Source organism: Canis lupus, chromosome 22 (genome assembly GCF_048164855.1).
Source record: "Canis lupus baileyi chromosome 22, mCanLup2.hap1, whole genome shotgun sequence".
Taxonomy (NCBI): Eukaryota; Metazoa; Chordata; class Mammalia; order Carnivora; family Canidae; genus Canis; species Canis lupus.
Window position 1 is genome coordinate 39,666,351 of NC_132859.1, and position 27,655 is coordinate 39,694,005.

At 42.7% G+C, this 27,655-nt stretch overlaps 1 protein-coding gene across 3 annotated transcripts in view; it reads right to left on the reverse strand.

Moving 5' to 3' along the window:
- Window positions 1-27,655, reverse strand: part of OSBPL10 (oxysterol binding protein like 10) — a 295,603-nt gene that overhangs the window by 56,333 nt on the left and 211,615 nt on the right. For all 3 annotated transcript variants that reach the window (XM_072793107.1, XM_072793106.1, XM_072793108.1), the window contains 2 exons: window positions 17,435-17,645; window positions 4,675-4,829 (listed from right to left, as the gene is read on the reverse strand). In XM_072793107.1, coding sequence (XP_072649208.1) covers window positions 4,675-4,829; window positions 17,435-17,645 — 366 coding nt within the window. The remainder of the gene's footprint in view (window positions 1-4,674; window positions 4,830-17,434; window positions 17,646-27,655) is intronic.

Consider the following 27,655-nt stretch of genomic DNA (forward strand, 5'->3'; position numbering starts at 1 on the left):
CTCAATAAAACTGACTTTTAAAACTATTAAGGTTTGGTCCCTCCAGAAAGGTAGGTATAGATGGTCATAATTCGTGACTGTCTACATGTCGCCCTTGGCTTTTCCGATTCCAATAGCACAACCAGTCTTGATCCACAGCAGGAAACAGAAACCACACTAGGTATTTCAATCAGAAAGGGACTGGATATGGGAATTAGGTGCTGACATCATCTCTGAAAGGTGTGGGGAAAGCAAAGTTCTCCTTCTTTATTTCAAGGACACACCACTGTAGAGACACAAGCCCCATGCCGGGAAGTGGCTGCTGCTGCCAGTCCTGCAGCTTGTCAGGCCCATGCAGGTGGGCCTGAGGCCCCAGGACAATGCACATGGCCCCCACAGCGGCCTCGGAACACCCACATCCTCATGACCTTGCCCACCAGCAGCCCCAGCAAAAGAAACTTGGTCTCAGCTTAGGCTCCCAATCTCACACAAATGCGTTTATGAGACCTGTCATGCACTCAAAAATCCAACTGTAAGAAATTTGGGGACATGTAGTTGTTAGGGTTCCCATCAGGAGGGTGGAATGAAGGTTAAGAGAGCCAATCCCAGTATCTCCCCATCACAGTTCTCCCCGTCCTGTTACAAAGCATTCTTCCCCCAAGACAGCACAACAAAACTCCTTGTCTGTTTAAATTTAAATTTCAAACAGTGCTGAGAGAGTTGAAAAATTGTTCTGCTAATGGGTAAAACCAAGATCCTAACTCATTTCATTATGGAAGAATATTTCATTTTCACATGTACTTAGTTCTAGCCCCAGCAGAATAAAATTTTAAGATCACTGCATTTGATAATAGAGCCAACCACAGTTCTACTCTAACTCATGTATTAAATACACACTGGTCTTTGAGTTTTATTCAGCTGGGAATTAAACAGACGAAGCTTGAAAATGCATTAATTTTCCAGGTATCTATAAGATGTTTTACAGTAAAGCCACAACTAGGGGAGGGGAGTGTGACACTGAGATTTCTAACAAGAAATAGGTATTTGGTTTTGTCCCCATTCCTGGCACAAAGCTCCTGGCACAAACTCTTGGAATTCCTGAAGGGATGAGAAAGAAAGATAAAGGTGTCTTTTATGTTGATGAGTGACCTCTGGAAGCCCCTAGGTTACCTAAGGATGGTGACTGTCTCCAGTGGCACTAACCCAGGGATTGGAGGGATGGGACTGAAAGTCCCACTCCATGACTTCCAAGGAGGGGAGAAGGGCTGGAGGTTGAGTTCCATCACCAAAGATTTAATCACGCCCATGGAATGAAGCTTCCATAAAACCCCAAAACAACAGGGTTGACAGAGCTTCCAGGTGGGTGAACATGTGGAGGTGCTGGAAGGGAGGTTCTGGGGACGGCACAGAAGCTCCCACACCTTCCCCATGCATCTCTTCCATCTGTTCCTGAATTATAAGCTTTTATAATAAACTGGTAAATGTTTCTCTGAGTTCTGTGAGCCACTCTGACAAATTATTCAAACCCACGGAGAGGGATGTGAGAACCTCTGATCTATAGCCAGTTGGTCAGAAGCACAGGTGGCCTGGACTTGTGATTGGCTGAAGGTGGGGCGGGGGTGGGGGGGACAAGACAGTCTTGCGGGGCTGAGCCCTTAATCTGCAGGATCTGAAGCTCTCCACAGGTAGACAATGTTGGAGTTGAATTGAATTGCAGGACCCCTGGTCTGTGTCCAGTGAACTGGATTGAGTTAACTAGTTGGTGGTATTAAAACACACATCCAGGGGCACCTGGGTGGCTCAGTGGTTGAGCGTCTGCCTTGCCTCAGAGTTTGACCCCGGGATCCTGGGATTGAGTTCTACATTGTGCTCCTTGCGAGAAGCCTGTTTCTCCCTCTGCCTCTGTGTGTCTCTCATGAACAAATAAATAAAATCTTTTTTTTAAAATCTTTTTATTTTATTTTTTTTTAAAGATTTTATTTATTTATTCATGAGAGACACAGAGAGAGAGAGAGAGGCAGAGACACAGGCAGAGGGAGAAGCAGGCTCCATGCAGGGAGCCTGATGTGGGACTCGATCCCGGGACTCCAGGATCACGCCCTGGGCTGAAGGCAGGCGCTTAACCACTGAGCCACCCAGGGATCCCCAGCCACCCAGGGATCCCCCTATATTTTTAAATAAATAAAACACTCATCCATGGGAGCAAGGTACACCTTTTATACCCTAATTATTGCCTCTAAAGACTTAACACAATCAAAGCAACAACCCAGAAAAAAATGGTTTACTCAAAGTACCACAGTAACCACAATCCTGAGTTTCCCTGGTGATCATTTCCATAATAACTCTATTCTCTATATCAAAGGGTTAAGGAACATTCTCATAAGAAATTTTCAGCTTCTCATAATCTCACTTCATTCCTTCTTGGGTCATTTCTCCAAATCGTACAAAAAGGGGGCAATGAAAACATTTTCCTTTTCCTGACAGGAAAGCTATTGGGTCAATATTGCTAGCTTCTTCCATCCTTCAGACAAAAGAGAGAGAGAGAAGAAAAAGAAAACAAGAGAAAAGTAAAAAGAAAAGAAAAAGTGACAAAGCACAATGTCCTACAGCAAAAATAGTATCCAACCAACCTTAGTTGTGAGGGTTGTGAGAATCATCTACCAGAGCTGTCCCTGGAAAAAAAAATGAAAGGAGTCTCGAACTCTCCCTTCTCAGAAAACCATCAAAACATCATCATGCCCCATAAGTCCTCACTGCCTCGAGCAAGGACTTAACCCACCAATACATGACACTTCTCTGACCAGAACAAAGGTAATACAACTAGAAACTAATGGTGTTCCTAACATAGGGGGAAAAATGGTCTCCCTCGTTCTTCCCCTTCAAAGTATTTTTAAAAAGTTGAACTTGGGAGCTAGTTACTTCTCGTGAACAATTATATACTCTTCTGCTGATGCTGGTGACTGGTCAGGCCTGGGAGGGGGGCGGGGAGTGGGGAGCGGGGCAGCAATTTTAAGTAAAAAGGACAGACCTGGGGACGCCTGGGTGGCTCAGTGGTTGAGCGTTTGTTTGCCTTCGGCTCAGATCATGATCCCAGGGTTCTGGGATTGAGTCCCACACCGGGTTCCCCTCAGGGAGCCTGCTTCTCCCTCTGCCTGTGTCTCTGCCCCTCTCTCTGTGTCTCTCATGAGTAAATAAAAAACCTTTAAAAAAAAAAAAAAAAAAAGGACAGATCTGGCCTCTCAAGCTTCTTTGTTATAGAAAGCACTCTCAGGGAAAAGCAGAAGAAACAGGAAGGAGGAGTCACAGAATGAGGAAGACCACCAGCCCTAATAAGTATGCTTATTAGGTTATGGCTGTTAGGTTTTGCCCAAGAATGCTGCTGGGAAGGAGGCCCTGAAAAATTGTTACCAAAGACCTAATAACTTCCTTCCCTATCCTTAACTTTTTCCTAGAGCAAGACTTTAAATATATTTATAATGACATGAACCCCCACAGGTTCTTTGCCAGGGAAATGATGGACAGTATAGTTTTCAACCTTTCAGCAGCCTGAACTGCCACCTCACCCAAGGCTCTCAGAAGAACAGTAGGACGGCAGGGCTCCCACCATTGCCAACTTACTTCCCAGTTGACCTTACGTATCAGCTGCCAAGTGTTTTCAACCTGAAACTCCTGGTACAGGTAAAGGAAAGTGCCTCGGAGAATCTCAACATCCTTTGTTCGTTTCATACCCTGCGAAGACACCTTATAGATGCCAAGAAATATCTGTAGGCAGGCTGATGCTGTCTCAGAGGAGCCACGCTACTGAGCTCCTGTTCCAGAATATCATCATGGGAAGCTTGGAAAACATTTTCAATCGATGACCACGACCGTTTGATCCAAGAAGCTGCCTTGGGGCTCTCAACCATCCTCAACAGATTTATTTCACGAGGGCCCTACATTTCTCAGGCTAAGTGACTTTAGTCAGCATTAAGTACAACCTTTAACACGTCTTTGGGTACCTCCCAGCCCCGTTCACAAGGGCACGTCGATAGACTGTGCGCATCCAAAGAAAAATGGAAAACAAGTTCCCTCGAGGCACAAAGTAAAATCAACAAAAGGAAACGCAGCGTTTGGCTTCCTTCGAGCTGCCACTTGGAAGCACGGTCAGTCGGGAGAGTCGTGTGGGCAGAGGACAGTCCGCGGAGCCTGCCGAGGCGGGGCAGCTGCCCCTGCGGCCGGAGGGGACGCCCAGGAGTCTCAGCCACTGCCCGGGGGACGCTGGCCTGGTTCTGGAGCATGCAGGGGTCGAGCATGTGAGGCGGGAGCTGATGTTAGCACGAACCACATGAAGAAGCCATTATTCAGGGGAGCGACATAATATATTGTAACTGCTCCCATCATGTCAACAGGCATCATTTTAATGGGTGCATTTGAATTTCTCCCACTTGAAGTTAAAATGACTCCCATTTCAATGAAAATAGGAGCTTCCTCATTGGTAGGATCACATTTCCCCCACGGCAGCTGCCAGACACAAGAACAGAAGTGCCAGGCGTGCACAGAGCTGATTTTGTCTCTCTCCAGGCAATGCTTCCATTTTATAATTTGTCTCTTCTTAAAACAAAGAGATGAGCAAGTTACAAATATGATCACTACATTTCTGAACAAGCGAGAATACAAGCCACACAAGTGCTAAGAGAGAACTAACGGCTCGCTTACCTCTGGCTCGGGCTGCAAGCTTTGCTCATCTTCAGTGGAGTTTGGTAAAATCGCCCAGGTTATGTTGGCACTGGCTGATGGCAAAGAGCCAAGTGTCCCATTTTTCAGCTGCTCTGTGGAATGTGACTTGGGCCCGTGCCATCCCAGGATGTTCTCTGCAATAAAGACCTAGAATGATGCCAAGTATTTTCCAATTTAAACATTTACAGCTCAAGAAATATTTGTGCCTCACTATATATGGAGATGGACCTGAAATGGGCCCAGTTTGAAGTGGATGGTGGTAAACCTAAGTGGGCTTGTTCTGAATGAGGTTCCCAAGTGTAGACATGGATCTATTTATAAACTAGTTTCTGTGTAATGGCAGTCAGAATCATTATGGGCTATTTCTTTCCCCATCCTTGGACATCGCCCCCACCATCAAAAAAAAAAAAAAAAAAAAAAAAAAAGATCGCATTCACCAAAGCCAGATTTTCTTAAAAGTGTTTTTCTTAAGTTTTTTAAAGAAAAAATATTTATATGAAAATATAAATAAAATTAATGAAATAAAAAAATGAAAATATAATTAAAACATTATAAGTCAAATTTTATCAACAATGGGGTGCTCAAATTGTGACTTTTGGGATTTTTTTTTTTTAGATTTTATTTATTTATTTGGGGGAGAGAGAGAGAGAGAGAGAGAGAAAGAGAGAAAGCACAAGCGAGAAGAAGGGACAGAGGGAGAGGGAGAAGCAGACTCCCCATGGAGCAGGGAGCCCAACTTGGGACTCGATCCTGGGACCCCAAGATCACGACCTGAGCTGAAGGGAGACGCCCAACTGACTGAGCCACCCGGTGCCCCTCAAACTGTGGTATAAATTACAGTTGACGTTATGATCACAATTCTGAAAAGTTGCCTGCACCACGTAGCCCCCACCTCTGCCAGGAGATATGGCTGCTGTGGGAAAAGTCAGGAAGCCCCATCACTAAAGACAGGTGCTCATTCCATTCTAGCAAGAAAAATTTTTATAAACACCAGTCTGATAAACCAAAAGCATGTTTCTAATCATCCCTCAACCCTTAGGGAAAATACTTTTTTTTTTTTTTTAACTCTAATACTCTTTATTTAGGAGTCAGGTATTATTATGGAATATCTATATATGTTCACTAGTGGGGACAGGAGTAATCACAAGGAATTCCTTTACCAATTCCACCATTAGAATAACAAACTCAATTGCCCCCCACCCCAGACTCGGTTCTCCATCTAAAAGCAGGAATAAGGGATGAAAAAAAGGGAGGCTGTAGTGGATACGGCCTTACATGAACTGGAACTCAACCTTGCAGGGTCTCTAAAGTTCCATCAGTAAGGTAGTCATATCCATTAAGCCTTTTCTTTTTTTTTTAAAGATTTTTAAAAATTTTATTTATTTATGAGAAACACAGAGAGGGAGAGGGAGAGACATAGGCAGAGGGAGAAGCAGGCTCCATGCAGGAAGCCTGATGAGGGACTCGATCCCAGGACTCCGGGATCACACCCTGAGTCAACGGCAGATGCTCAACCACTGAACCACCCAGGTGTCCCTCCATTAGCCTTTTCATTATTGTTACTCAAAGAAAAATCTACAAGTATCCCAGAATTTTGGCACCATGGGAGACTCTGGTTGATGGAAACAAAATAACAGAGGCAGAGGAAAAAGCTGTGTATGTCAATGTGTCAGTGTGTATGGTACTCTCAATATAAGCATATTTTCAGGCAGAAATTTTTTTAAAAAAACATCAGGTGTTCAGACATCTGGGTGGTTCAGTTGGTTAAGTGTCTGCCTTCAGCTCAGGTCATGACCTCAGGATCCTGAGACTGAGCCCACATCAGGCTCTCTGCTCAGTGGGGAGTCTGCTTCTCCCTCTCTCTCTGTACCCTCTCCCCTCCACCTCCATTTCGTTCAAATAAATAAATAATCTTTCTTTAAAAAAACATTTTATTTATTCATGAGAGACAGAGAGAGAGAGGCAGAGACACAGGCAGAGGGAGAAGCAGGCTCCCTGTGGGGGAGCGTGATGCAGTACTCATCCCAGGTCCCTGGGATCATGCCCTGAGCCAAAGGCAAATGCTCAACCACTGAGCCACCCAGGTACCCATTACAAACAAATAATCTTAAAAAAGAAAGAAAGAAAAAACACAAAAAAAGTGTTAGATCACATAGCTGTGGCTGAAAAGTCTCAAGTGGCTTCTCACAACAGTTGGAATACAATATAACTGCCTGGCTTGCATGACTTCCTGGTCTTACTTCCCCTTCTCCTCACTGCTCACTGTGCTCAAGTCACGCTGGTAGTTTTTCCATTCTTCAAGCGATCCAAGTTTGTTACACACGTGTTACAGGACATCCAAGTCCTGCTTCACACGTGCCGTTCCTTCTGCTCAGAATGCCACCCCTCCAGTTCTTCTGCGTGGGGGAGAGGTCTCCTGCATAAATCCAGGGGTTGCCTCAAATATCACTTGTTCAGAGAAGCCCCCTGGGACCTCCTCAGCCAAGGCATTGCCACAAAGGCGCTCTCGGTCCCATCAGTCAGTTTATGGTCTTCACAGCACTCAGCGCTATCTGAACTCACCCTGTTCATGTGTTGGTCTATTGTGTTTCTGTCCTCCCTAGAAGATCTGCTCCTGATAGCAAAGACAATACTGCCCTTGCTCATGGCTTAATGTCCAGAAACTAGAATATGGCCTGGCAAAGAGTATGCACTCAATAAATCTGTGCCAAAATGAATGAATATTACAATTTTCATAGACAGTAAATTTCAAAAGGAACCTGCATTTTACAACCTCCTAAAAGTTAAGAACTAAGAAATGGCTAAAAGGGAGACAGAAATCAGAATGGATGGTGGTTGCAAGGGGCTGGGGGGCATGGGAAGCTAATGTTTAATGGGTATGGAGTTTATTTCACCAGATAGAGTTCTAGAGGTGGGTTACACAATAATATGGATGTCCTCAACACTCTACTGGGCTATATACTTAAAAATGGTTAAGACAGTAAATGTTTTAATATGTGTGCTTTACCGAATTTTTTAATGGCAAAATGGCATCTATGTTATCAGTTCTTGATGTCATTTTTCAAAAAGGTGAAAACTCACAATACTAAGAACCAAAGGCTGAAAGATCAGCTTAAGACCAGACTTGGGAGGAATCCTATAAATGATAAGGCAGATGGGGCTGGAATAAGAAAAACCAACTCAAGCTTTAAGACATCAGAATCTGCCCTGAGAAAGGCAGAAGGAGACTTCATACACCTGTCCTGCTGACCAACAACTTCTTGGGGACTGAGAGTTGGATTCAGATCTTAAATACTAGACAGCTATCTCATCAGTACAGGAGTATTACTTAAAAACACACACACACACACACACACATAAAACACAAGTAGTAAATTTCCTCTAGAATAATTAGGAAAGCTTAAAAAGCACTAAGAAAAAAAAAAAAAGAGAGATCTGCTTGCCTAGGCAATCAAGACATGCTTCCTCCATGACTCCCACACTTCAACCCTGTCCCTCCCTCCCCTCTATACCACCATCATTTAGAGATGATAATCTGGGAGATAATGAGGCAGGTGTAGAGTCCCTAGGCAATGACAGATCACAATCAGCAACAGACAGGCCAGGACAGGAAGAGGGAAGGTAGCAATGCATGCTGGGGAATGTAGTTCTCTGTATACTCTAAGGATTGAGCCTATCAAAGAACCAGTGAGTGAGGACTAGAAAGAAGACCATGCTAGACCAATCCAGGTGCTCTCATAAATGATCACTTAGTTTGAAAGTCTGCATAGGCCTGCCTCATTTGAGGATAAGGAAGAACAATTCTAACAGTAAATGAGAAGGATTGTATAGAGTTTGGGAAACAAAATGGAATCCTCAGAAGGCTTATAAGAACTATACATCTCTGATATTTCTAAAGTAAGATAGCACAGAAAACATCAAGAAAGGTATATCATCAGCACAGCACAAAGTAAAGCAGCCTCTATGAAACAAGAACAGAAATATGGAGAGAAAAACAGAGGTGAAAAAGGAAATAAATACATCAAAGAATTATCATGAGGAAAGTGAATCAGCATTAGTAGAGTTAAAATTAACACTGAAAACAGGAAAAGGAATCAGCACTGTAGAAACTCAAGTAAACAGTATTTAAAGATAGGGAAGTTCTGCCAAGGTAGAGTTGTAAAGAACACAAAGACAACAGTAAGACAGAAGAAAATGCAAAAGGGGTGCCTGGGTGGCTCAGTCAGTTAAGCATCCAACTCTTGACTCTGGCACAGGTCATGATCTCCGTGTGGTGGTATCAAGCCCTGCATCAGGCTCCACGCTCAGTGGGGAGTTTGCTAAAAATACTCTCCCCTCTCCTGGCTTGTGTGCGTGCTCTCTCTCTCTCTCTCTCTCTCTGAGAATGCAGAAGATGTACAACAGAGATTCAAGAGACCCTGATGGACAAAGATGAGGTCAATGGAACAGAAACAACAAATAATGACAGAAGAAATAGCCCAAGTGGAAGAGCTGTGCATGCTGCTGATAGAGTCCACCACATTCCAGCAAAGACAATGGGAAAAGACACATCTAGACACAGCTTGGCAATCTTTTTTCAGGCTTTCCATTGCTGAAATTTCAAATTCATATGAAAGTAGAATATAATGAATGCCTAGCTCATAGAGTTTGGCAATGTTTTTAAATAACAAAATTAAGAGAATATCTTTCCAATCATTTAAGGCAGAAAAGTTAGACTTGCCTTAAAGGAAAACAAACTAATTTTAGATTTTGCTACAAAACACTAGATATCAGAAGGTGAACAGGTGAAGAGAGGAAGGCAAATAAAAGTCTATAGGTTTGGGCCAAGGGATAATGCTGTCTGCAGCCAAATTATTTTGCTCTACTAAAATGAGTCAACATTGTTTGAGCTTTTGGGAGGTGCCAAGGATACTGCATGCAACTTACATATGTTAACTCATCTACTCCTTAAAACAACCCATGAGGTAGGTCTTACTGTTATGCCCATTTGACAGAAAAAGAAATAAAGATGCAAATAGCCAGTTGGTGGTAGAGACACCAGAGACAGCCTGGTTCTTGAGTCCGGACTCTTAAACTCTACACACTGTATGTTTTCCTAGAGCAGAGGAAGAGAGCTCAGAAAAGTTTCCACCTTCTGTGGGAAGAAACTACTTGAGGACATGTACCAAATTATGAAGAAAAGAAGCAGAATCAGGAACTCAAGACTGCAAAAGTCATGCATTAAAAGGACTGGCAGGAAATGAATGAATGAATGAATGAATGAATGAATGAATGAATGGACTGGCAGGGCAGCCCAGGTGGCTCAGCGGTTTGGTGCTGCCTTTAGTCCAGGGCATGATCCTGGAGTCCCGGGATGGAGACCCACATCAGGCTCCCTGCATGGAGCCTGCTTCTTCCTCTGCCTGTGTCTCTGCCTCTCTCTCTCTGTGTGTTTCCCACGAGTAAATAAATAAAATCTTTAAAAAAAAAAAAAAAGGAGGGGGGTGGGGGACTGGCAGTGTGCACTTTACCCAATTAAATGCAGAGCTGGGGTGAGGGGAAGTAAAAAGTATACTCCTCCTGGGTATAAATTTTAAAGTGGCACCAAGACACTCAGTCATCAAGATAAATGACATTTTCACACAATATTTTTAAAGCCAAAATTAACAGAAAAAGTCTTGCAAGACTCGGTCTCCCTTGCTTCACTGTGCTGAATCCTTGTCTTAATTTAAAATTTGGTATTTCATTCATCCTGGATAATTTCTGCATTACTTTTGGTTTAAAAACACTTCATGAAAGCATCATTCATCTTAATTACTTTGGCACCCCTTAAATTTGTGTTCAAGGTGAGTGTCTCACACAACTCACCCCACTCCCAGGCCTGGTAATGAACTGACATAATTTTTCTAAACATGGTTACATGACTGAATATTAAATCAAAATTATTTTAAAGATATTTAATCATGCTCACATTAAATATTAAGTTAATATTAAAATAGTAACAATAGCCTTCATATTATAGTATCAAAAGTTGGGAAGCATATCAAAGTAACAGGAAATTAAAGTATGCTGAGTTTTCATCATTAAAGGAGACAGTCAAAAGGAAGGGTCATTCTTGACTTTGATTATTAGAAAACTATAGGTTAATAAGCCTGTTTATTATAGCATTATTTACAATATCCAAATGATGGAAGCAGCCCAAGTGCCTATCCCAAGGTGAACGGATAAAGATGATGTGGTCTATATCACACACAATGGAATATTACTCAGCCATAAAAATGAATGAAATCTTGCCATTTGCAAAAATACAGAAGGAGCTAGAGAGCATAATGCTAAATTAGTCAGAGAAAGACAAATACCATATGATTTCAGTCATATGTTGAATTTAAGAAACAAGACAAATGAGAAAAAGAAAGAGAAAAAAATATAGGTTAAAGAATGCTTATGATAAACATAATATAGAGGCACTCAGGGGACTCGATCAATTAAGCATCTGACTCTTCGTTTTTACTCGGGTCATGATCTCAGGGTCGTGGGATTGAGTCCCAAATCAGGCTCTGTGTTCGGCATGGAGTCTACTTGTCCCTCTCTTCCTCCTCCCCACCACACTGTCTTTAAAATAAAGAAGTAAAACTTAAGGGAATCCCTGGGTGGCTTAGCGGTTTAGCTCCTGCCTTTGGCCCAGGGCCTGATCCTGGAGTCCCGGGATTGAGTCCCACGTCGGGCTCCCTGCATGGAGCCTGCTTCTCCCTCTGCCTGTGTCTCTACCTGCCTCTCTCTCTCTCTCTCTCTCTCTCTCTCTCATGAATAAATAAATTTTTTTAAAAAAGAAGTAAAACTTAAAAAAAAAAACACAACCAAAAACATAATGTAACATTCTTAGAATTTATATACATACTTTTCCCAAAACACTAAAAGACAGTGAGTCAAGGAAGTACCACTTATGTAGCAAAATAAAGAGAAAACAAGAAAAGCCACATGGAAGTAGAAAAACAAAAAGTATAAAGGACCCTACCAGAAAAACAAACACCAGTTTAAAGACATAAACAAATGGACTACATTACTCTATTGAAAGACTGTGTCCTAAAGCAAAACACAAGTCTAGACCATATTTCCTTAATTCTAAGACATGCCCATTTTGCATTCCCACGCCTGGAAAACAAGTTTGTGCTAGTGTCAACGGTGTGTCAGGTTTCATTGGCTTTCCTTCTTGGCAGCAGAGAGGATAATGGTGTATTTGCTACTGATGGCGCTTGACAGTTGAGAACATATGCCGCACCTATAGAAAGTGACTCAAGAAAGGTCTCAAGTAGGAAGATGGTCAAAAACAGACCAAGACGTACAAATGAAAGGACAGCTGGGAACAAATATTACCTCGTGGCTGCTGACCAACTGTCAACTCAAGTAGCCAGAGATCCACAAGTTTTCTTTCCCTCTGGGTACACCCAAACGCTCTCGAGTAGGGAGACCACGGAGGATGACACAACAGAAGAGAACAGGAAGGTGAAGGGTGGTCCACCAAATGGTAAATCCAGTCCTGAAGACAGGCTTTTTGACACACAGCTGTGCTCCTCACATGACACACCATAGTAGACAGAACGACACAGGGAACAAGGAAAGCAACTATAAATGTCCTAGTTCCCCAAACCAAATAGAAGCAGAAAGAATGCAACAGAAGATTTAACTGTGGGCTTTCAGACTGGACTGTGAAACTGTTTTCATCTGTCCTTGGCCTCCGGTTCAGCCTTGCTGAGAGTGCTGAGAACTGCAGTTCCCATGACGAGGGCTAAGAGGCTCTGCCCAGAACCAGTGACAGGTGACAGCACCTGTCCCTCTGCCTGCAACACAGGGAATTCATGCCTCCTCTGCTCGGCAAACCTAAAAGCGTTTTCCAAACTAGAGTAAGATTGATATTTACAAATGTGAAGACAACAGAAGCTACGTCTGCATTTACGATGGAAAGCTACGATGTTAGCATCTGACTGCTTTCTTTAGGGAGAATGTGCCACTCAAAATCTCCAGTTGGATAGTTGTAGCAACAACAGCAACAACAAAAATCCACCCACCTGAAATATTCCACAAAGCCAGTTTTTCTTTTTTTCTCCAACATGCTATTTTTGGAGGAATCTTCATATTTCCATCTTGCCTCTCACCCACAAAATGAGGGAAGGTTGCTGACATGGGTTACGTTCTCAGCAGAAGCAGAATGTGTCGGGAAAGAAGGTGGAAGAGAGAGAGACAACAAAGTGGAAAGAGCATTGGAGGTCTGAAGGCATCGCTGTCGCAGCACAGCAGAAGGAAGGAGGTCACCAGCTAGAGAGGCCATGAAGGCCTTAGGACAGGCTCGCCTATTTACCCTTTTTTGCCAAACCCTAAAACAGAAAGGTCAGGGCAACTGGCTTACTGACCAGCAAAATAAAAGGCCTCACAAATCTTCTAAGAGAATGAAAAAGTTATTGGAAGGACAAGTTAAGAGAAGCACTCTAAACTCTGCCCTGCTTCTCCTCTCTCCAATTACACATCTCTTCATCTCTTGTCCTGATATATGTCCAAAGGCGCATGCATGGGTCACCCACTGTAAATCCCCAAGGTTCCACTGTCACTCACTCTGGCAGCTCTGATGCCCATGTTTCTCCCTGACATGCCTTGCACCAACCATGCTGTCAGCATCCAGCTCTTACCTGGCACTAGAATGTATTTGTCTGGTTATAGGTGTCTGCTCTGACTTTGAACCATGCTCCCTGGATCAAGACCGAAAAGCAAGGAATGAGTCAGGAGCGCTGCCGACGGAGTGCTCTGCATCCCAAACTACTCAAGAGGTCCAATTTCTCTCCCACACTGGCAACTCACCTGAAGCCCCAACCCTCAAGTAGTTCAGCCTTTTTCCAATTGTGAATGAAATCCTGCCTGTCTCTCCAAGTAGAGTCAGAGGCACGCATCTAGACTGGGGAGAACAGATGCCTACCTGCCCCCATCAATCATTTGCCTCCATCAAGCTATTCAAGTGGATTCAGTAGTCCCCAAGATCAGAACTACAGAAGCCTTGGCCGAAAGGGCCAAGTTACTTTATCAATCTGAATTACAAACTTCTCCATAAATGGAAATTAAATGAAACATTTCAGGCCACTATATCTTAGAGATTAACATCCGAGACAGGTCTAGGAGTCCAAAATGCATACATGGTAGGCAGATGAATACTGAAGTAGTTTTGGATTTCAGTTCAGTGGCTCCCTTGCTTGAGATGAAAAGACAGCATTAAGGAGCAACATTTACAGACAAAGGCTCCAAGGCCAACATATTCCCCCAGAAGATACAATGAAATGCTATGGAAGATGAAATGCTACAAGCCACAAATTAATTTTTGATTCAGAAAAGGGGCGGAAGAAATAAAATGATGCAAGGGGCAGAAAGCAAAGAGGTCTAAAGCCAGAACAATGTGAGTGGATATTTAGTATGCTGCGGGTAATCTGTGCCTCCCTGCCCATCGAACATTTAAAGGAAATCCTGATAGAGTGTCACTCTAATGAGATTCTGATTTCCATCAACCCAGGCTGGCACTCCTTAGACATAACCATTATGTTTTTATCAGTGGGAGTCAGGCTTCTATAACTGCTATCAACTGCAAGAGCCCTGTGATTCTAAACAAAGGTATTTTGTGGTGACACTCCCCCAGTTATCACATTTCCTTATTCTGCTAGCTTGAAATTCTGGAATTCCATTTTAACTGCAGGCAAGTATGATGTTTTGGATGCAGCAAGTAATTCATCTTTTCCCTCACCATGTGCCAGAGATTGCACAATGTTTTAGAATTCAAGGGGCTGTTATATGAAATATTTTTTAAGAGGGTTAAAAGTTAAAAGAAGACAAGAAAACAAAATAATCTTTGTGATGCTTCATGCTCTATCCTCCAACCTTTAGCCAAGTTCTTTGATAAAAATGGTTAAAAGGAGGGGAGGGGATGAGGGTGGGTGAAGGGGATTAAAAGATACAAACTTCCACTTATAAAATAAATAGGTCACAGGGAGGAAAAGTATAACACTGGGAATACAGTCAATAATATTATAATGCACTTAGGGGCACCTGGGTGGCACAATTAATTAAGCTTCCAACTCTTGGTTTTGGCCCAGGTCATGATCTCAGAGTCATGAGATCAAGCCCCACATCATCAGGCTCCAACCTCAGCATAGAGTCTGCTTGAGATTCTCTCTTCCTCTCCCTCTGCCCCTTCTACTCGTGCTCTCTCAAATAAATAAATCTTCTAAAATAATATTTTAATACATTTATTGTGGTGAGCATTTCATAATGTATAAAATTCAAAATGCTGAATGACTATGTTGGACAACTGAAACTAATTTATTATAGGTTAAACTATACTTCAATTAAAAATGAGGAGAGAAGTAGAGAACAATAGGGATTCATAAGTTTGCTATCATTGGAGGAATATGTTTTTAATATGGATATAAGATAGTATAAAAACAATCAAAAAAAGTAGCTAAAAGCAAGGGAGGATTGACAGTCAAATGGGGTAGGAGTGTGGGACAGGGCAGGGAGACTGTAGGAGGTAACACTGTACACAACATAACTTCAGGGATATTGCTTGATCCTCCCAGATAATTTCTATCTCAACCTGTCATCACATCTGAAATTCCACCTTGAGCTTTGTCCCTCTAAGCCATAAAAACACCAGAGACTCAATGAAAATCAGGAAAAAAATTAGAGATCTGCTAGAAACCAGCTCTGAAGAAATATGTAAGGGATTCATCTTAAGAATAACAAAATGGTTCAGGTGTATATTTACCAGTGAAAGATTCTTGAATATGCCCAGTAGGTTGCAGAGGACTGAAGTTATGCTTTTTTATGGGCGAGACCCCAGGCATCATGAATAGCCCCAGTGTAGCTCAGAATCTGTGCCCAAGCTCCAATGGGGTCATTGAGACTCAGTCCAGATCTGAAAATGTCAAGGAGTCTCGTGAGGGCTTCAGCATCAGAGTTTCATTTTTTCAAGTTGAGAAGGAAGAAGAAAGATAGAAGAGCAGATTTGGGGACCTTTATTCTGTGCTTGAATACACATGCATACATCTCCTAAGGGATCCTGAGCCAGAAACTTTTTCTTTTGTTATGAACACATTAATAGAGCAATTGGCAAATTTTAGTGAGGTCTGCAGATTAGAGAATAGGACTGTATTCGTGTTAATTTACTGATTTTGATCACTGTGCTGTCATTACATAGGAGACATTATATAAAAGACATGATACAGTGTCTCTTTTTTTGCTAAGGACAAACATACTGAAACATATAAGAGTAAAGATATAGCATGTCTGCAATTTACTCTGAAGTGGTTAGAAAACTATAATATCCTTTTTTTTTTTTTTTAATATCCTTATATATAGAGAGAAGGGAGATGATGAGGCAAATGTCATAAAACATTACCATTTGGGGAATTTGGAGATGAAAAGATGACAATTTTTCATACTATTCTCGTGACTCTGCCAGAAGTCTGAAATTATTAAAATAAAGGAAAAAAAGTAAAGAAAACAAAAGAAATACCTGCCAGTCAGACAACTGTAATGTGAGCAAAGCACTGTCACTGTTCTGGATTGAACTGGTGGTCTGTTCTGGATCAAACAACCCCAGGCAGAGGAAGGCATCTGCCATAAGAGGAAGCACCTGTCTCTCATCTCAGTTCTGTTGGGTGACTTTGGGTGAGTCTTTACTTGCTATAAGCCTCAGCATCTCATCTGAATGATGGACATAGTGTCATCCAGTCTGTGAAGATTTCAGAAAACGTGCAGCAAAAGCCAAACAGTGGCAGGACTGGAGCTCAGGAAATGAAGGTGGGTATAACATAATGAAACTTCTCTGGAAAACCAACATCCCTCTTAACCTCAGTGCAACCAAAGGCCAAGAGGACTTGAAAAAAGTATGAAATACAGACTGTCACTCATAAGCTAGTTCTGCTTTCATCATCTAAGTTGTCTCGTTTCCTCATTAAGTGAACCCAGGGCAACGAAGCTCAAGGAGGCTTCTGCTGGGCTCTTCATTCTAACACTTTATATGTGATATGACCAACCTCAAGCTATGTTCACCTTTATCACAGCATTTAATCCTCACGAATATCTTTGTATCTGCTTATTGACTGAACCCTCCTCCACAAGGGTTGAGGCATCTTAAGGTCAAGTATTATTATCTCTACCTTCTTGATAAAGAGCTAGAAATGCTTCTGGTAGATATTCCAGAGAAATGCACACGCAGGTCCAAGAGGAGGCCTGCAGGTGGATGCTCACTAAGCGACGCGAGCAGGGCAGGGTACTGGAAGCAATGCAGGTGCCTCTCCTTCATCGGAGCATGGGATAAATCACGGTGGACGCACATCATAGGAGCAGTTAGGAAAAAGGACTGCATAGCAAAGTATCTCAAAAAAACAGTGTGGAGTGCAAAGTCACAAACGGAATGAGATACAGAACATGATGCCAGCAAGTCTAAAAGAATTTCCATAGTATGCATGTAAACATGTTAGTTAAATGTTTCATGGGATGTTATAGTTCTAACTGGTCAAAGAAACAGATATTCCACACTGGATAGAGAAGGAGGGAGGGACAAATGGAGAAACAGACGGAATAAAAGGATAGACAGATGGAAGGTGGTTAGATGGTGGATTTAAAGGAGGAAGGCCATGCAACACACACCACACACACACACACACACACACACACACACACCAGAAACTCATTTGCATACATGCCCACTGGGCGGTCTCACCTGAGGCCCCTGGCTTATGGCTGGGCTGGCCTGCATGGTGCACACTCTGCTGTAGCAGGTGCAGGCACTCCCCAAGGCAGCTGAGGGTTGCAGCGGAGGTAGCTTTCAGGAGCAGCAGATCCTGGTCCAAGGCAGTGAGGGGGCCGGAACCCGGCAGAGACTCGATGGCGTGCACGAGGTTCTTCTGCTGTCCTTCCACCTGGTTCATCATCTACAAAACGGGAAGACAGGAAGGAGGTGAGAGCAAACAGTCCTCCTTTCAAAAGGTTGGGTAGCAGCTCTTCAACCCGGGGGCTGGACAAGAGAGGAAGTGGGGAGAGAAAGCATTACCCTCTGGCTACATCCCAGTGGTGGGAGAGTCAGCTCAGAGGGTGTTCAGTACATGCTAGTGCTTTGACAGTGCAGGCCTGGGGGGAGATCTAAGTGACATCTGCAGCTCTGATCACAAGAGCATTTTAGAATCACTGAGTTAAAAGGGCCCGTGAGGGCCATCTGCATTTATCATTTTACTGATCTTCTGAAGGCAAGTCAATAATAAATATGTTAAAGGTAGAAGTCTTTGGGATCGTCATTAAGGTTCTTTCTTTCCAAAAGGTTATCTGAGACAGTGGACGAACCCTGGCTTGGCCTCAGAGCTAGGCTAATTCCTTGCTCTTCCTCCAGCTCCAATGCCTATCTCCTTGGCAGTCTTTTTGAAGTTCAAGAAACAGAAGTGAAATTTCAGGCTGGCATTTCCATAAGTGAGATCACAGTGAAGTCAGCCACGAACTACTCCACCCCAAAGATGCTAAATCGGATGTGACTTTCCTAACACCGTGTGAGACACTAGGAGGAAGAGAAAACCCAGCAACTCTAGAGGCAGCCCTATGCCACAGCTGAAGCTACGATAACCCCAAAGAACCATTATTTATGTGGCCTGGACTCACAATAAACCACAGTCTAACTGCATCTTTGAATTGATAAATCAAGAAGAAAAGATGTCAAGAACTAGAAAAGCACTTGACTGGTTAACTTGTGAGTTTCATGTCCCCTGTGTTCCACAACTTTCCAAACAAGGTGATGCACATAGAGTATACATCTAGCAAAAACAGCTGCTCTGAGAAAGCAGGGTGCGGGGTTTGGGGGAGGCAAAGCAAACTGCCCGAGGTCCCAGGGCTGCTTGCCATGAGAGGCTGCAACCAGCTCCCGGTTTCTAGACTCTGGTCCACTTTTCTTTTAGCTCCCCACACAACCATACTTAATTTGAGGCCATAACTCATGCTTTGTCACTGTCTTCCCCAGATGATCCTTGTTATCCTTACAATATCACCAGGTGGGGAGAAGCAATAGTTCTGCAGGGACCACTGGACTTGGGACACAAAACTCATTCCACACTCAGCCTTATTTTCCTATTTCTTTTTGAAAACGGGTACCTGCTTTTTTCTGTCACTCTGTGTAGTTAACGGCTTTAAAAAAAAAATAAAAGGAAAGGGAAAAAAAAAGCTCATCCATTGCAATCCTACTTATCAAAATAGGTACCATTATTTCAAAAAGATCACTTTTTAAATCACTGCTAAGCCTATTGCACAGACAATAGGAACTGTCTTGGAACTGTCACCTCAATGTGCACACCAATCCTTTGGCCATGCAAATTATTTTTTGCAGATTACAAAGGTCATACCTGGCTATGCTGGCTCCTAAAAAAAGTACCTGGGGCATAACACGAGTTCAACAGGTATTCATTTCTGCCTTCAGGTCTTTGCTTAAAAGTCACCTTCTCGGCAAAGCTTCCCAAACCGCATTATTTAAAACTGTATTTCCAGTAGCACCCAGCTGGCTCAGTCGGTAGAGTGTGAGATTTGATCTCGGGGTTGTGAGTTCAAGCCGATGTTGAGTGTAGCGATTACTTAAAAGCAAATCCTTAAAAAATAATTGTATCTCCAGCCCAACCCTTGGCACTCTTCTATCCTTCTTACTAATTTTTCTCCATAGCACTTACCACCTTCTAACCCAACTTATAATTTACTTATTGTGTTCATTTGTGCTAGTGTGAAAGCAGAGATCATCATAGCTGAGCTGTTTGCTGATATATCCCAAGTACAGGAAAATAGCTGTGAAATGAATAAATGAATCCTGTCTCACTCTTCTCTGAGGTGCAAAAGAACCGATTTTTGACATAAAGTCTACAGAAATCATTATACTCAATCAGCATAATATGGCTGAAGATTTATTAAAGGATAATACCTCCATTATCAGTTTAGGTTTACCCAGAAATACTGCCAACTGCTTAAATCTACCTTTGCACAAGATAAAATGTTTATGTATTCTTTGACAGTTCTATATATAGAACTAACAGAGAGAAGTGGATTTTGAGCTGTCACAGTCAACATTTCTGTAAATTCCCACCATAAAATCTTGTCCTAGAAACATGAGGTGTTGAAAGGGAAGAAGAAACCGTAATGAAGAAACATATAATAAATTGTTCTTGACTATTAAGGATGATACTGTAACACTTAAAAGAAAAGGTAAGTGAAGCCAAGCCATTAACTATATAGGATACGCTTGTGTTTTATCAAAAAAAAAAAACAAAAAAAACAAAAAAAACTATATTCCAATTGTATAATACAGAATAAATATTTATTATTTTACAAGCATAAAATATTATGTAAATCTCTGGTAATAAAAAAAAAAATCAGGGCAGCCCGGGTGGCTCAGCGGTTTAGCACCGCCTTCAGCCCAGGGCGTGATCCTGGAGACCCGGGATCAAGTCCCACATAGGGCTCCTGCATGGAGCCTGCTCCTCCCTCTGCCTGTGTCTCTGCCTCTCTCTCTTTCCTTTCTGTGTATTCTCATGAATAAATAAATAAAATCTTAAAAAAAAATTGACTTACAGAATCCTCTACTCCATTACAACAGACATACCCAGAAATGGAATCTATGTATCTGCTCTCTGAAAAGTACTCAATATAATTGAGAGCTTCCCGTCAGTGTCAGAGGCAGGATGACCTGCTAGAGGGGACACTTGAATTGGCAGTGGGGGTGGGGTGGGGTGGGATTTGACAGTTACAGTGATTTGAGAACTTTAGGCACTGAGTGATGGCGGGGCGTGGGGGGTAGGAAGGGGGTGAGGATGCTAAATGCCCCACAGGCCAAGGCACAGTCTCCTAAAACAAGACCTGTTTTGCTCAAAATGCCATATGCCAATACCATCCCACTGAGTAACCCTATGCTAGAGCTTTAACCAGAAACTTGATGGATTTCAACATCTTTCTGGGTGAACTGAGCCTAGCACAGTGTTTGACACACAGCAGATGTTCCCTAAAGATTCATTTTCTCCCCTTTTGCTATGTGATGCAAAAACAGAACTATTGCCTTTAATGACACAACTGATGTCATCTTCACTTGATGTTAGTTTCATCAGGCTCCAAAAGAAATTGAATGAACCCTCAAAGAAATGTGGGATTCCCTACCACAGTTATTACTGCTCTAACGTTTCTAAGGCTAGGAGGCACCAATGAAGGGTCTTTGTCAGACTTTGGAAGAACATGTGTTAGTTAGCTTTTTCCACAACTAATTTTAAATGAAGAGCACAAAGACAAACACGGCACTGAAAAGCCATATGCAACAGTAACAACAGCAAATCCTTAAAGCATTCCTTCTCCCCTTGAAGGATCCTCTTTTTTTTTTTTTTTTTAATTTTTATTTATTTATGATAGTTACAGAGAGAGAGAGAGGCAGAGACACAGGCAGAGGGAGAAGCAGGCTCCATGCACCGGGAGCCTGACGTGGGATTCGATCCCGGGTCTCCAGGATCGCGCCCTGGGCCAAAGGCAGGCACCAAACCGCTGCGCCACCCAGGGATCCCGGATCCTCTTTTTTTAAAAAAAAAAAAAAAAAAAAAAAAAAAAGTAGGCACCATGCCCAGCCTAGAGCCTAACACCATACTTGAACTCATGACCCTGAGATCAAGACCTGAGCCGAGATCAAGAGATCAAGAGTCAGATAGATGCTTAACCAACTGAGTAACCCAGGTGTACCAGCCACCCCTATCGAGCTTCCTATGGGCTTATCAATAGAAGAACAAAGCATGAATAAGCTCACCTACTGCTACCAGCCTTTGAAAAAAGTTGAACCACTTACCTTTAATTAATGTAAGTTTTACATCAGAGCCATTAACACTTTTTTGAAATACATCAACATCATTTGTGGTCTTTAAAAACAAAATACACGAGTTTCATTTCTTCCTGGCATTACAGAATCAGGGGAATCACCATCTTATAATACAGGTGTGCAAAACAGGACCCCGAATAAAATTTCACCCCCGAAAATGTCAACTCTGAGGTTGCAAAATCAACCATATGTAGGTCACATTGAACTTCACAGATAAGCAAATGTCACAGGGAAGGGAAAAAAAAATCCTATGGCCCATTTTCACAGCACAAATAATGGTATATGTACTACAAAATCAAATCATAGGAGTTAAGGCTAATAAAATCAGTGGCTGCAGATTTTATTGCTTTATTTCAATAAAGCTGTGTAAAAAGAGATTTCAAAAAAGAGGTAAGCAAACCTAGCTAAGAAAGTCTCTTCTAAAATAGGCTCAGGAGGCCATCAGGGAGGGACACCTGCGTGGCTCAGCGGGTTGAGTGTCTGCCTTCACTCAGGGCGTGATTCTGGAGTTCTGGGATCAAGTTCCATATCAGGCTCCCTCTGGGGAGCCTGCTTCCCCCTCTCCCTGTGTCTCTGCCTCTCGCTCTGTGCCTCTCATGAATAAATAAAATCTTTCCAAAAAAAAAAGAGGAGGAATTTCCGCATGTCCTAGGAATCCTGAAGTTTTTTACTCGTAGGAAGCCCTCAGCCTGGACTTAACTCTTCTTCACCACGAGGACTGAATTACTGGCATTCTGAGGACTGAATTATTGGCATTCTTCACTTCAAAAGGAGCCAATGAGATCTGATAAGTTTCAACCCTTCGTTTGCATACTAATTCAACCAATCCCAGTGAACCTGGTTTCAATCCCTTTTTTGCAGAGAGGATCTGAATGAGAACTGCACTCATCCTTCTGCCTTTATAATTCCATACTCTTTGCTCCCCTCAAAACAAGAGTCATGTTTCTACCTGGACTGTATCTCCCAAATTGCAGTTCTCATCGCCCAAATAAACGCCCGCTGGCTTACATTTTTAATGAATTCTCTCTTGGTCGACAGCTTAAGGAATGGTAAAGACACTAAAACCTAATGACATCCAGCTCAACAGGCTCAAATCTGGCTAAGGGGAGACTTAAGTGGGCAGCAGGGGCTCAGGGGCTTCAGCTACAGCTGATTGCTTCAGACTTCTCAGAGCTGCAAACCTTGGAGCTGGTTTTGAGAGACACTGGAAAGGTCTAGTCCTGTCAGGCCACCAAATATCAATGAATATCAGTTCATCCATTAGTAATCAAAGGATCAGCATCGGGCACCTCTCGAGATGGACTCCTTATCCTAAAATCACCAATGCTGCTTGCTTAGTTGGCAAAGCCTCCTGGGCTCACAGATTCCTAGTACCTTCAGTAACTCAGTCTGTCAGGCTTGGAAGTAGACCAAACAATGTGATGCCAGCTTCAAGACAGCGTTGGTTTAGCACTTATCCTCCACTTGGTTAATTTCAGAAGCCACCTTTCTATCTCCCCTGTGGGTCAGAGGTCAGTCCTTGGATGACTTAGGCATTTCACTTGGCCAAAGTCTTCAGCTAAGCTTAAAAGGTATGCTTTAAGCATCTTTAGAAGCAATACACACACACACACACACACACACACACACACACACACACACGTGCGCAGCTTACTATCTCCCTTAACACATGTTTACCATTCCACTGCCCTCATTAGCATTACTCTAATATTCCAAGAGACTGCTACCCCAAAAATGGTTTGACAGCTCATTAGAGAAACTTTCTGAAATATCTATCAACTCTGTAGTGGAAACTATCAATAGCTTGTACCCTACAATCCTTTGAATGCCTTGCCTAGCTGTTTACACCAATCCTGAACTGTTGTATCTTGATCTGCACCGAACCCTAATCAAGCCGTCGTGTTGTAAACCAAACATCAAATTCTCAAACTCGGACCTTGCTCTCCCCACTCAGAGACACTGACAATGCCCTGAGGATGTGGTGTTCTCCCTCAGAGTGGTAAAGGATAAAGCCGTTTTTCTTTACTGATAGATGGTGTTGTTGGTATTTGGAAAGCTGGCATTCCAGTCTCCAAAGACTTCCTCCAAATTCCCGAGTGTCGGGGCACAGTAAGTCTTGGCCTCACACCTGATCAATCTCTTCTTGCTGACTTTCCTACCTGACATCCAACCTTCCTCCAATATACCCTGAGCTATGTCTCTTGCTCCCTCTTGGCATAGCACCTGCCTGAAATGATGACCTACCATGAGTCTCCTTAAGGCAGGGTCTTGGGCCCCCTTGGGACACCTCTCTCTGTACTTCCAAATACAGCCCTAAACACCCTATGGACTCCCCCAAATTTCTCAAGTCTTATATGTGAGCAGAGAGAGAACAGAGAGTGGACAGATATTACCAAATCTACATCTCCCAGTAGGGTTAAGACAGCTGACAGTGGCAATAAGGGACAAAGAGGAGTGGGAGGAAATGGGGTCCATCTCCAAAGTGGGGAGGCTCCTGGCTACAGGATGAGGTTACAAACTAAGAACATTACAAACCACAGGATAAGAATGGAGACACTAAGGTTAAAGAACATAATGCATTCTAATACAAACCAAGGGAAACAAATAAAAAAACAAAACAAAAAGGAAAGAGAAGAAAATATCTCTAAAAACCTGACCATTATGTCTTCAATGGCCTTGCCACGGGGGCTAGTAAACTTCTGTAAAAGGCCAGATGGTAAAATATTTCAGGGTTTTTGAGCCACTGGGTCTCTGTGACAACCACTCAACTTTGTCACTAACAGCTTGAAAGCAGTCGGACCAGGTGAACACAAATGAGTGTGACTAGTTGTTCAAGTAAAACTAATGTTTGACTCATCTCAGTTTTGGCATCAGATAACTATTTTTCTCATTCAAATTGTGATTTTATTGGGTTCTTAGTATGATGGTGATTTTCTACTGTATCCTGGACATTTTGGCTATCACATTTGGAGATTTTAGTTCTGACTTGAATACTTTTTCTTAGCAGGCTACCGAGTTTATGTTTAGCACGTAATCCCCTAGCCTACTTTGATGGCCTGTGGTTTCAATTAACCATCGAATTTCAAAGCCTTTGTGGTGCTATTTTGACCTTTTTGGATTATCTCCTGCTTCAAGGGCTTCCACTGGTCCCCGCTGGTGCTGAGAAGGCAGATGGAGGTTCCCCAGACCTGGTGCCTCCAAGGGAGAGGGAGAGGGAGGGGGAGAGGGAAGGGGTGGGGGATGAGAGTGGGGAGAGAGAGAGGGAGAGGAAGAGGGGGAGGGGGGAGAGAGAGAAAGAGAGAAAATGTGCACCTCTGGCTTTCTCAACTAACGTTTGTTTTGGCAGGATCCCCCTTGCCCTCAGCTCTGGGTGGTGGAGGGGAGAATCCAGCCTGAAGTCATTGTTATACCCTAGGACATAAAGGTCTGCCTTCTTCTCAAAGGTATGTTAAGTGCAAACATTCTATTTCTACTTCCAAGTTGGAGACTGCTTCATAAGCAGATCTAACTGGCCAAATGGAAGGTTGCTGAGCACTATCTATTAATCTTTTTTGGTAATAGAAGCTTGACAAGAGAGAATAGACAAAAGAGAAGTATTCATCATTTCTAGATTTTTGCCTGCTTTCTAGATGCATACCCACTTTGCTTTGGGCTTCACGGTGTCATCATTGATGCTGACTAAGTAACTTAAAGCCATGGCTCCAGACTTCTCCATCCACCCCATCCCTGTGAGGCAGGATAGGTAATGGCATCTTTAAACTCAACATTTTGACACTTGGCCTTTATCATATGAGATGAGAGGGATAGAAACCAAAGACAAGAGTAGTTGAAAGATCAGTTCAGAGATGAAGGAGACCTGAAGTCTGTTCTGGTCCCTCCACAGCTTCAATAAGGGTGACTGCTATCAAGAAGTTTTGATGCTGTACATAAATGAGCCCAAGCTGGCAAGAGCAGAAGGCAAAGGCAAAATTCTGAAATGTGCACACACACTCAAAAAAACACTTCCTGAGGATGTGGGAGGTGTCTGCTCTTTTTTTTTTTTTTTTTTTTTTAAGAGGAGGGAGGGGCAGAGGGAGAGGGAGAGAGGATCCTAAGCAGGCTCTGTGCCCAGTGAAGAGCCTGACAAGGGGCTCAATCTCAGGACCCTGAGATCATGACCTGAGCCAAAATCAAGAGTCAGATGATTAACCGACTGAGACCCCCAGGCATCCTGAATCTGCTCTATTTCTTAAAAACAGATTCCTTTCTGTCATATCTTCACTTTTGGCTTTTCTACAGTCATTTCCTCACCAGCCCTAATAACAACTCCATACTGCACACATACAAAATACAAATTTTATCTTTACCTTCATAAAAAACAAACGCAGATTAACAGGTTCAAGAAATAAGAGATAACACCACTCACAGTCAAACAAATCTTAGGGTTCTGTTGGTCCCTCACTTTCATTTGCCCGGCGAGAAACCTGTGGTCAGAGAGGCCAGGCGTCCTGGCTGAGGTCATCTGTCATGGCAATCCCCACAACTCCAGTGCCATCTACACCACTAAACATCACCCTGTGTACTTTCTCCTCATCTTTTCTCATATTCTGGAAGTAAAATACTACCTCCTGCCTCAGAAAACAACTATGACAAATTTTTTTCCATGGTTTCTTCTTCACCCTACCCTTTCTCACACTCTAGAAATAACTTGGGGTTTTCTGCTACAGGTTTGTTTGTTTCTGATTGCAAAAGGCTGGCTCACTCCAACCACCACCATCCCAGCAAAATCAGTCAGCAAAAACGGTTACAGAGAAGGAAGTAAAAATTACCTGTAGTCCCACTTCCTAAAAATAAGTAGGCACTGTTAACATTCTGGTATTATTCTGGCTCTTTTAATTTGTGTGTGCACACACAAGTTATTTTATTTTAAAAATATCTTCCCTTATAAATAATTGTGTAACTTTCTATCACTTAGAATGCATCACCTGTAATGCCCTGGGACTGACTTCAAAATAATCCAGTTTGTTAGGGCGGGGGGAGGAATAAGAAACAATATTGGCTTTGGGGATGTGGAAGCTATTGATGAGGGCATGAGAAGTTCAATACCATCTTCTCTGATGTTATGTGTTTGAGATTTCTCCTATTGTTATGTTTTTTTTTTAAGTAGGGGGCAAAGACATTGTTGTGGGTTGAACTGTGCCCCAAATCCATAGGTTGATGCCCTAACCCCCAGTACCGCAAATGTAACCATATTTAGAGACTGACTCTTTACAGAGGAATTGAAGATAAGAAGAGGTCTTTAGGGGATCCCTGGGTGGCTCAGCAGTTTGGCGCCTGCCTTTGGCCCAGGGCGCGATCCTGGAGCCCTGGGATCGAGTCCCACATCGGGCTCCCGGCATGGAGCCTGCTTCTCCCTCTGCCTGTGTTTCTGCCTCTCTCTCTCTATCATGAATAAATAAATAATTAAAAAAAAAAAAAGAAGAGGTCTTTAGAGTGAACTGCAATCTAGTATGACTGGTGTCCTTATAAGAAGGGGAAATTTGGGTCCAGACATCCACAAAGGGCAAATGAGGGAAGCCCTAGAGATGGCCATCTAGAAGCCAAGGAGACAGACCTGTACAGATCTCTTTTCCTCCCAGACCTCAGCAGAAACCAATCCTGCCAAGTGCCTTGATTTTGGACTTCTAACCTCTAGAACCATGAGACAAGATATTTCTGTTGTTTAAGCCACTGAGTTAGTGGTGCTTTATTACCATAGCCCTGGAAGACAAACACACAGCACATATATCTTTCTTTCCACATCAATAAAGAGAGGTGTCGTTTTAATGGCTATACTGTGTAAAAAAAAAAAAAAAAAAAAAAAAAAAAAGTAGAGCCTGGGCCCTAGAGCCAAAGTTCCTTTGATGCAAACCCACCATCACTTGTTCATATGTAATTTCCATCGCAGGAAAACCTGAGGTGGAGAAATAAATCATCTTCAGAATTATGCACCAGAAGATCCCTACACAGAAGTTAAAAGCTCTTTTATTTTTCATTCTATGTGTAAGTACTGAATGTGAACATGTTGGTAAGGAAGATTGCATGACACAGAAG